We start from the raw sequence: 11,504 nt of genomic DNA, 5'->3' as shown, positions 1-11,504 counted from the left end.
GAGCTTTGTGTCGCAGACTGAGAGGGACGGGGTTGATTCTCGGGGAGCTGCTCGTTGTCCTGGACTGGACCTGAACTGGATTCTGGCTCTGGGGGCTCAAACTTGTCTGGCTGCGTGAATCCACTGAAGCTGCTAGAGGGAGCCTCCATTTTTGTGACAGCTGAGAGAGGTGCAGCGAGTGGGCGTGGTTTAAGGCCCTCAGTGGACACGCCCCCCGTTTGAGAGCAGAGAATACTGCTTATTACTGCTTAGCGATTTTTTTAATCATTCAAATTTGGCTGGGTGGTTAATAACACATGTTTCTGTGGTGTGACAAACTCAGAACACATATTTATTGTTGCTTTACACGAACTTTAAAACTTGTACCATGTGCTAGCTACAGTGAAATAAAAGTCACTGTCTCTGGAATACAGCAAGTATGTCACCAACGCCCAGAGTTATTTTGGACTTAACTTTGATGTGACTAACATAACTAGAACAGGTTTTTTTGTCACTTAAAAATCTATCAAAAATGAGCGGATTTATATCACAAGCTGATTCTGAGAAACCAAGACCGCTGTAAAGCTCCCTTTGCCGGTTTACCCAGACAAACAGAAGAAAGGCTCCAGCTCCCTGAAAGGTCGCAGCAGAGTGCCCGCTCACAGACAAGGCTCCCAACAACACAGTCAACTTTACAATTCTACTATTAGTCTTCCACGCACTGAACAGCTGGGCTCCTCATCGCATTTCTGACCTGCTCACTGACTTCAGTCCAGTCAGACCTCTCAGCGTGGAGTGTGGCGAGGCTGCTTTTAGTTACTTTGGTCTGACTCTCTGGAACACACTGAGATCTGTCAGTGTGTTCACATTCAAATGCATGCTGGTGGAAGTGATTGCCTTACTGTCTTTGAGTGACTGGGCATTTGCTCATGGATTTTAATGCAAAACACATTGAGTTTACTGTGAATGAAATGTGCTATATAAATAAAATAACCTGATACAAATTAGGGTTCAGACCAATGCTCATTTGTTTTTTCTTCAAAATATGGAAAGTCAAATTTCTTATGCATTACAAGCAGTCCTTGTAAATAGTACAATAAACGTACAAAAAACATTTTGGAATTATACACTGTGATAAACCTTACTGTAGTCAATAGCGACATAAGATAATAGGTTCTCTTCAGACACCTACAGCAGAAACAGTAAATATGTTTTCAGATTAACCACCAAGTGGCAGCATATCCCAGCAGCGCCACACCACCATCACCCAGCTAACTGTTTACTGTGCACACTGATCTTGTTGTTATCTGGTGTGAACACAGAGTACACGTACAGCTGAACTCGGCTTACCCATGTTTTGATGATAGAGATGAAATAAAAATGACTGAACCCATACAACTCTGATGCTCATTTTGCAAGTATACTGTATGTCCGTTGATTTACAAAATATAAAAAACCAAGATCAACGAGACAAAGCACACCTTGAAATAACACGTGTAGCAGGTGTCATGGGCACAGCTGAGACTGAGAAGCGTTTAAGGGAGACTTGCTGTGCAATATGTCCCTACATTATAATACATTATCACTCAATAAAGAAACACCATAACCTCGCTGTAAGCAAAAACAAATCCGAGTTGCTGCAAACACATTTGACTGCACTTAATGGCAGCCAATCAGAGCGCAGTATCAGTCCTAATAGGATTCAGACATCCTGTCCAACAGCAGGACTATTCAGCCCTTGATGTGACGCAGTCAAAGAGCAGTGGGTGATTATTTACAGAGCGGCGGTGCTGGACTGACCTGCTGTCTGATTAGTGACTCATCACAGCGGAGGGAGAAATCTACAGTATTGGGATTCCCCCTATTAGCAGCTTCTGCAGGTTTACAATGTGCTAATATTTTACATGCACACACTGCGCATTTACAGGCTGCAGACTTGAGAAGGTAAATTCTTGTCAGTCCGTGTGAATCTAGGGTTTGTGCGGAAATGAATCCATTGTAACCTATCTGAGTAGAACTTTCAGTCCCAGGCACGTAATTTAACGTGTAGCTCAAGATTCCGGTTGTAAGCTTAATCCTTCGAACATTTTTAGACAATTTTTCAACTTCACATAAAAGTAGCCGATGTAAAACAAAATCAAGCCGTCTTTAATTGTTTTTTATTGGCCACTTGGGGGCAGTGGAACAAGCTGTGAACACAACATTGACATTGTATCACCTTATATAGTTGTCATGGCTAACGTGTGGGCAAAACATTTCCCTGCAGACACAGAGCTACATCATCGTGTTTCTGTCTCCTCTCTGTCAGCTCTGTGTTTGGTGTCCAGCAGCTCCCGAGGGAAACATCTGGCTCTTCAGCTGCTAGACGCTCCACTGTGTTCCCCAGCTGCTCTCTGACTGCGTCAGGTAGCTGGGCAGGTAGTGTTCAGCAGAGATGTTCTTGTCACACTTACTGATCAGAGGTCATTTCTAGCTTTTTGAAGGCAGTACAGTACTCTGCCGTACAGTAACCTCTGGCCACAACTGTTTACAGCCTGTCGCCACGTTTCATTTCTAAAAGGAAACCCCCTTCTTCCCTCCACCCTCCTGTTCTGGCCCCGCTCTCTTCAGATGCCTTTCTCAGCTGCACTTTATGACTCAAAGCAGCACGACAGGAATCAGATGAGCAGCTTTTTCTGACCGCCTCATCCCAGATTAGTGACAGTGTGAAAGAGCATGGCAGGAAAGGAGGCAACACGGATATTTGCTTTGAAGCCGGTCCCAGGTTCCTCCGGGTGCTCCCTCCCAGCCAGACACAACTGGACAGCACCAACAGCCAGACATTCCAACCTGATATGCATGCGGATACAGCTTCCTCTCTGCTTTCTAGAGTATTGAGCTGAACTAAAGAGATATTGCACCATACTGCAGCAGTCAGAGCAGTATTGGAAAGTGATTACGGGATTGAAGCCTGCCTGCAGCATTTTTTTTATTCAGAGACTCACTGGAGTGGCCCTGATGTGTTGCAATCCCTGCTGTCGTTCAGCTCTGCAGGAAATTCAGATTGGTGTCATTTCATCGAGACGGTCGCTAGGTGAATTAGTAGAGAGGAGGTGACACAATGAAAGGAGAGCAGGCCGGTAACGCTTGTCTGCCATGACAGCAAAGCGATCCGGTATCTGGAGGTTCATTTCTGCATTATGAAAGCAGTTGGTGGGTAAAATAGTGAATATAGCTGGTTTATTTCTGGATGCTGGTAATTTACAGCTATTAAATTAAGTGTAATTAAAATACATTTAGACTCAATTAAGTCTTGCCTGTCATGTACAGTTAAAGGCAGTATTAATATGACAGTATTTCAAATTATTTTACAGCCCACAAATTTACTACTTTGCTTCAGTCCATGTGTCCTCATCAGTGACATTTCCAGCCACAGCAGACAGCTGTTCTCTGCAAAACCAAACACAGTGGAGCATGTAGCGGCAAAAGACCAGGTATACTTCTTAACAGTTGGTAAAGACCAAGACAGAGCTAAAAGAGAGTGAATACTGGACTTGAGTGTGTAGGGTCACCAGAAACTCGTCTCCAAATGAAAGCTAATGTTGCTACGTGTCTGTGGGAATTGAAACTGTTTGCTAACATGTTAGCCATATTCACTTTATAAGGCCATATGTCAAACAACTTTGATCTGCAAAGTAACTTGTAATATAAAAAGCCCAATCCTTCTCTCTGAAATGTATTCAAGTATAAAGCACCGGAAAATGGAAATACTAATACTAGTAAAGTACGAGCACCTAAGAAGATCTGTACTTAAAGCTGCATTCATAGATTTCTGGCCACTTGAGGGCAGCAGAACACGCTGAAAACACGTGATTTACAGTATTATCAAGTTGTTGTGATGAACATGTATATGTAACAACTATATTTACACATCCAGCAGACACAGAGCAAAATTAGTATTCATTTGGAGTCGTGTTTGTGGCCAGTTAGTGAATGCGAGTCCACACTGTTCGCTCTCCTTTTAGGTCTCCTGAGAGAAATATGTGTCTTTAGCTGCTAAATGCTCCAGTATGTTGCTCTCTAACGGTTTGGTGCAGGGCTGTCACTGTTAATGTAAAAAATAATGACGTGTGCAGCTTTAAGTACAGTTCTTGAGTAAATGTTCTTAATTACTTTCCACCAATGGTGTGAAGTTACAGGCAGATGTCTTAATGGGACCATATCATTCCACACAATAAGGTTATTATAGCACTATGTCAAATGGCAGTGGGTGTTAAAAATAACAATAATAATTATTGAATTCCAACACTTGTGTATGAGCCCAGTTATTACTGTAGCTCCCATTCTGCCATAATCTCTCATAATTGCAGTAACAGTTCTTTTCAATAAGCAGCGCTTAAATAACAACAAAGCAAATAATTCAGCATTTTCAGTTTATGCTTTTTATTTTTGCAAATAGGAAAATAGCATTTCTGGTATTCAAAAAAAATAAAACAGCCTGTGTTCCACCAGATACACGGGCAGGACTAAGAGAGAGAAACAGAGAAGAGAGAGAACTGGATGATGATGATGATGATGATGATTATTAGGGAATACAGGTCTGGATGTAGGTCAGTAGAAGCAGCCTGGGGAGGCTCAGACACAAAGACAGCATTGGTTCAGACAGATAAACACACATCTGCCCGTCTGTCTGCTTTGAATGGGTTTCTACATTAGTAAGCATAGTTGTTTTTAAAGAGTGAAACCTAATGTATCCACAATGCTAAGAGACAAAGATATGAGAGTGCTTGCTGCGTAAATGACAATGTGCACGGCTACATGCAGAAGTGCTCTACATTTGAGTTTATCCAAAAGCACCGATGTTGCTCAAGCTACGCTTAGATTGCCGGTAGCCTACGGTTTGTAGGAAGTGTCTGCTGGTTCAACAGAGACAGTCCAGCCATGTGAAGCGTTATGCTGTCAGGTATACAGTGTCTTCATGTGAAGCACTGGTAGGTTAACAAGCACCAAAGTGTTGAGATCAAATAACAAACGATAATAGTGACTGCACTGCGCAGTCTGCGTCTGCGGGGGGGGGCATTTTACGGCTCCAATACATTTTATGGAACTGCCATAAGAGCACAATGACTGTTTCTCACTTTCCACTAACACAAGTGCACTTGAGACCAGCAGACTCAGCTTAATGGTTTGTGAATAGGTAGAGTGGGACTCCAAATCCCAGACCACAATCAGTCTGACATTCCACAGATTGATCACGCTACAATCAAACTCACTTAACAGACCAGAAACCTCTCCAGCAACATGACTGAATAGCTTAATGCACTGATTGAAAATTCTCTGATAAAAAAAAACATCGATATAAAGGCTACAAGCCGTACACGTTATCTTTGTCCTTTATGTTCCGTACACATTATATTGACTATGCTAATACAGATGATTGAATAGATGTTAGCTGCCTTTCCAGCTGCTTGACCTAATAGCTTTTCTTGCTGCTATAACCAACAGAGAAACGTTTTACAGTAACTGCTACTGTAAATAAGAAAGAGCAGTGTTTCACATCACTTTTGCACCATTGAGCCAAAATATAACATACAGGGCGAGTACTTATCTAGGCCACATAAGTCGGCTGCACAATGATTTCAAGAGAATTTCAGAGAACAAAGAGCTTAAAACGCACCAAGGGTGTCGTTTTCATGCTCTCCCAGGGCCAGAACAGGGATTTCTGGTTTGGCAACCCCCAGTTCAGAATCACAGTTAAATAAGAGCAGTCATATGATAACAGTAGGATCAAGTGAGGTTTTGTGATAGGGACAAAGGCATCAATGGAGATTAGGGCATACTGGGGCTGAGAAAAGGCATACGGGTCAAAACAGGGTGGATTACGATTGGACGACTGCAAAAAAAGGCCAGGGCTGGATGCATAAAACATCAAAGTTTTTCTCAGCTTGGCCAAATAGTAAGCACAGCCACAAGTTCTGACAAAAACCATGTCTCAGCATTTCCTCCTAATATCATGAAAGAGTCGTGCCGTTCATTCAGAATGAACTGTAACTTTAAAAATAGTAGTAATAATCCTCTACTAGTAATTAGAGGAGATTCTGCTGCTTTAATCGGAATTTCATCCTACTTGAACAAGTCCATTGCAAGCCTTGTGATTAGAATACACGGCATAAATGTGATGCTAAACAAAGTAAATTTGCACTTTAGCAACGTACAGAAACGTAGGGAAGCTTTATCCATGTGGACCTTGAAGTTTGGCTTTGAGGAAGAGGGCGATCGCTAAAGTAGAATGGAGATTATAGAATTACAGACACTCCTGTTACTGATTACCACCCTTCTTCCAACAGCACCTGTAGCTTGGGAGCAGGAACAGTAGCGCAAGCAGTGGTTGCAAGAGGGCCTCTGTGAGACTGTCTGCTGTTAGGTGTTTTATCGTGTGTGTGTGTGTGTGTGTGTGTGTGTCTGTGTGTGTGTGTGTGTGTGTGTGTGTGTGTGTGTGTGTGTGTGAAGGCCAGGAAGTCCACTTTCAGCTGGGTTTTTCCTGAGGTGGCTGTTAGCTCAGTATATGACGAGCTGCTCAGAAGGAACAGTGAAAGATAAACACCAGGGAGGAGTGAAAGGAAGGAAACTATGAGGGGACAACAGCAGCCAGCTCTCAAGATTCCTCTGAAAGGTCTGCTTGTGAAGCACCAAAAGTCCTGAGGGAGACCCGGACCCCCCACCACCCCAACCCCACCACCCCCGGTCAAGGCCAGACCGGTGGGTGCAGGGCAGGGCTTGGGCCAGCTGAAGGTGTCACACAGTGGCTCTGATGATCCTGCTGGGCCTGGAGCTGCGATGGACCTTCATGTGTTTGGATAAGTGATCGCTGCGGGCGAACTTCTTCTCGCACAGCGAGCACTCGTACGGCTTGATGCCGGAGTGAGAGCGGCGGTGACGAGACAGTTCGTCGGATCGGGAGAACCTGGCGACACAAGAGCAGGCGGGTGGAGTAAGGAACACAGTGACAAAGAGAGATACACCAAGAGAGCTAACTGTGAGGCCCACAGAAAGAACACTGCTCTGGATCTGTTAAATCATTCACACATCCTAGCAGACTTTTTGTGGAGCCCATTTCTTACCCTCCCAGTGAAGGCCCTGCAGGTCAAACTTTCACCAAGACTGTGACTTCAAGCCCCATGTATGCACTACACACAGTGCCCTCAACAGTTCCCATAATGGAATGAAAAAAGTAGTGTTCATAGCATGTACACTTTTTGCTAATGCCATGCAAGCCTTGACGGGTGTGTAAATTACAGCTATCAGGCCTGAAATCTGTGTGATACTCTCTACACTGTAAACTACTGGGTGTTCTTATGTTGGGAACAGGGAACAAGTGAATGACAGACGCAGCATATGCTGAGTGATAGTAGGATTCCGTAGAATTGAATTTATATTCACCCTGAGTATTTTAGTTCCTGTCATATACTTTCATAAGCAGCAGTTTATGGCAGGTATGCAGCTAAAAATGGCACGATCGGTGCAGTCCACACATAATGACACAGATGACGTAAGTGAACTAGTAGGAACATCTTTCCTCTAACACTGGAAGAGGAGGAGATGGGTAACGGGAGACTCGACAGTTTGAAAAGAAATATTTTAAGTACTAGCTTTTAATTTCTGTTCATCTTGTGCTCAAACGATTACTCAGTTACAGAAATTTTGATAACTGAGTAATCGATCAAGTCGTTTATCAGGCAAAGATGCCAAAATATCACTGATTTCAGCTGCACAAAAGTGAGTTTTCTCTGTGTCATCTCATTGTAAAGTAATATCTTTGGGTTTGGACTGCTGCTCACTCAAACAAACTATTTGAAGACGTCAAGAGACGAGCCTTTTTCTATTTTCTGACATTTGAAACAGATAACTGAGAAACTGAAAAGATAAATTGAAATAGTTGCAGGCAGCCCTATTTTTCCACGTTCCCGGTCTACTGACACTCAAACAAACTAAAACAATAAATGGGTTTTCACCCACCTGTTTTCATACGCAGTTTCAATTTGCACATAAACAAACCTGAACGCATAAAATTCAAAAAATTCAAAAAAGAAATCTCGAAATATCGGAAAAACGTTTTTACGCTTGGCTGAGCTGGAAAAGTTGTTTATCGATAAAGGCTAAATGTGAAATGTAAACAGACTTAGAATAAACGGTGGCGTACATGAAGCACGAGACTGAAGCCTCCGCTCCACTGGAGAGGCGAAGAGCAGCGGCAGACAAAGCCATCAGCTGTGTGAGGAGCGATGAGGAGGCTGTGACCTTCCTCACACTAACACATGAAGCTACCATGTTTCCATCCTGCTTTCTACATCGTTTCTCACGCATGAGGTTTGACCGGCGCTCGTTTAATCACGTCGTCTTATTGCACCCCCCTTCTTCGGAAATGGTGTAATGGCACCGAACGGAGAATTAGCGCCACCAGCTGGACGAACCAACTCCTAATATTTGCATAACTGTAGCGGATGGAAATAAGCATTCATTAGCATTTTCTTTTGCTGATTTTCTCAAAATTTGGTATGGAAACCTGACTGGTGAGACGAATATGTGCGATCTACGCTCCAGGTAGATCCAATCACTGAGACAGAGGACAAAATGATTCCCCAATGCAGCCCCTTTCATCAACTAGTGGGGAAATCTCCCAAAAACTTGGTGTACTGCGTTAATCTTGATCATAAATAACGAATTTACAGTTAAAGCTGGCCCACATCGGCCCACATCGGCCCACATACCTCCAGCCACAGTCCGGCCAGCTACACGTGTAGGGTTTCTCTCCCGTATGCCGGCGGAAGTGAGCTTTCAGATGGCTGCTTTTGGTGTACATCTTCCCACAGCCTGGGTGGGAGCACTTATGGACCCTCTCTGTAGGCAGCACTCTGGTCATCCGGGGGGCCACAGTCTTCAACAGACCATTGCCCTGGCCCCCAAGCCCAGTCACACCCGTGATCTCTAGAGTTCTCATGGTGATGGGCAGAGGGGCGATCTTCACGTACTTCTGGTCAGCTGACTTGGTATCTCCACTGTTTAGTGATAACAAGGTGGTGGGGGTGGAGGGCACCTGCGGGGCCAGCAGGGTGAGATTTCGTCCGGTTGCACCCTGGAGCCCCATGACCAGATGAGTGAGCCAAATGCCACTTTGGGCCAGAGGTAGGGGCTGGAGCTGGAGGACCAGTGGACCGCCCAGGAGCATTGGCGGGGTTAGGGTGGATGCTGAGGAGTGTAGTTGGGCGGAAGGGGAAGGGTGAGCCGGGCTGGGGCTGCTTTGCTCTGTCTGAGGGGTGTCTGAAGTGCTATGGGAGGCACTCGTCCCTGGGTCACTGCAGGTCTCTGAGGAAGCAGCCGGGGGCCCCGTGGAGGATGGAGAGTCGCTGCATGGCAGAGGGGAGGCCTCCTCTTTAGGGGCCAGGAGCCCCTCTTTGACTAGTTCCATCTTTTCCCTCAGGAACTCCTCTATGTCCTCCAGGGTCGGGGAGAACGGGGAAGAGGGATGGAAAGGGAATTCTGGCAGCTTGGGCTCCTGACCCGCAGGTTCCTCTTCTCCCACTGCGCCGAGAAAAATATGCAGCCGCGCCCCCTCGTCTTCGTCTTCTTCCTCCTCCTCATCTTCCTCCTCTCCAGGGCTGGAGCTGTGCGTAGCCCCCTGCTCCCCAGCCTCGGGGCTGTCGCAGGAGGCCGAACTGCCCCCCTCGCTGCGGGCTCCGTCTCCCGGGCCGAGGGAGAACAGGCTGCCGCTGAACAGGTCGTTCTCCAAACTCAGCGTTCTGCTGCTGAGAGACACCATTGATCCAGGCCGAACGCAGGACAGAGGACGTTCCAGAAGGGGCTCACACAAATCTGCAAAGGCAACAGAGAGAGTGGATTTTATTACCCAGCAGAAAGTAAAAGTGCGTGAAGAGCTATTTATTTATTTAAACTTTAGAGGTAGGTGCTACAGGACAGCAAAGAACAGATTTTCACTCTTTCCACAGGCGAAAATCTTAGAGGGCCAGTTTGAATCTTGTTTTTTTGTGTAGTATTTTATTACTTGCCTTCCACTTTGGTAGACCATACAGTTCTATTTTATTTTAAATTGTTATTTTAAGGAACTGTGTGATTTCTTAACATTTGCTTAGAATTATTCGTTTGGACAACACAATTTTGTGAAATGAAAACATCATGATACAATTCTCCTGAAAGTCGAAAAACAATAATATTGAATATTGAAGCCCTTCCACAGAGCCATGCTCCGGCATCTTACACTACACTCACATCAGTAGAGAGTTTGGGTTCAGTGTCTTGCTCAAGGACACTTCGACATGTGGACAGAACAGGAAGGGGGGGGGGGGGTCAAACCACCAACCCTACAACTGGACAACCAGTTCATGACTCAATTTGCTGCAATTTGCCCCAAGTTCCCATTAAGTCCAGTGCAAAGATCCTACGCTGAAATAATATAATACTTAATTTGTGTTAGTTTGATTAAATACAGCTGGAATCGTGCACCATGTGAGAACACTCTAAACTCAAATACTTCAGGTTAAACTCCATTTTGACGCAGGGCCGCTCTATAAGACACTGCTAAAAATGTGGTTTAGTTGTTATTGTCATTTAGTGGTGCACGGACTTCAACAAATCTGCAATGGACGGGATTACCAAAACCAGCTGACATATAGTGACCCAGGGGCTTTTGGCCCCGGGTCAGTTGCCCATCTTGCCAGTTTTGCCCTGTCGGTGATCCAGAGTTACAGCCTCCATTCTGACATTACATAACCCTTCTCTGAAAGTTTTTGTTGTCAAATATATTCCCTGTGACTCTCCTCTCTCTCTCTCTCTCTCTATTAGTTTGGGTTTTTAAAGGGCCTCTCCATCACAGTCCCGCTGGCCAGTGGCCAGTTAACTATATGCATATGTTCATAAAGTCGTTCCACTTTAACTAGCTGCATCTGCAATCAGCGCATCCAAGATCCCGATCAGACAGTTTCCAGTGGCAGCACCCTCCCCATGTACTTATGTAAAGGGCGTGTTGCTGCTGTCAGACCGTCAGGCACATGTTGCAGCGGGGCCTCGTACTTTCCACAGCGCACCGCCGCGGCGCTGGGGCACCACGGCCCGCTCTGACGCGCCCACAGCCGCACGGCGAGGAGCACTCGTCCCGAGCCACCGATCGCCCTGCCGCAGCGGAGATTCTGTGCAGGAGGAGCGGCCGGCAGCGTGGCCGCCCGCCTCACACGGCTGCGCCTGCACGGGAATCCACGAGTCTCAAGTTCGGCTGGGTCAAAAGCGTTCTATTTATACTCCTCCGTCTCTCCGGAGGATCCGAGCCGGAGAAGCCCGGACGTCTGGCTCGACCTACCGTGTGCGGTGCGGACGAGGCTCGGCGGAGAAAGACGGCGCCGTCGAAGTGCTCTCAGATGTTGGCGTTTGTTTCCTCCTCCGTCGTGTTATTGTCGCAGCACTCTCGCATCCCGTCCTTGCCACGGGTCCATGTTGGCATTCCTTTTCCCAGCGTCACGTGACTGCATCGCTGCACG

General features: G+C 45.8%; 1 protein-coding gene and 1 long non-coding RNA gene across 2 annotated transcripts; one reads left to right on the top strand and one right to left on the bottom strand.

The window, feature by feature from the left end:
• The first annotated feature begins 1,633 nt into the window (after positions 1–1,633).
• Positions 1,634–5,180, top strand: LOC122865937. The gene is made up of 2 exons (XR_006375580.1): positions 1,634–1,923; positions 2,288–5,180. It is a non-coding gene; the product is annotated as an uncharacterized LOC122865937 (long non-coding RNA).
• si:ch211-117k10.3 (Krueppel-like factor 15) lies at positions 4,378–11,483 on the bottom strand. Its single transcript, XM_044174889.1, has 3 exons — positions 11,327–11,483; positions 8,727–9,828; positions 4,378–6,922 (listed from the first exon to the last, which is right to left on the bottom strand). Exons 2-3 carry the CDS (start codon positions 9,773–9,775, stop codon positions 6,754–6,756), a joined length of 1,218 nt encoding a protein of 405 aa, XP_044030824.1. The 5' UTR covers positions 9,776–9,828; positions 11,327–11,483; the 3' UTR covers positions 4,378–6,753.
• Positions 11,484–11,504: the final 21 nt, after the last annotated feature.

Source organism: Siniperca chuatsi, linkage group LG2 (genome assembly GCF_020085105.1).
Source record: "Siniperca chuatsi isolate FFG_IHB_CAS linkage group LG2, ASM2008510v1, whole genome shotgun sequence".
Classification (NCBI taxonomy): domain Eukaryota; kingdom Metazoa; phylum Chordata; class Actinopteri; order Centrarchiformes; family Sinipercidae; genus Siniperca; species Siniperca chuatsi.
The sequence above is the reverse complement of the archived record's forward strand: the minus strand, read 5'-3'. Positions and strand labels throughout refer to the sequence as shown.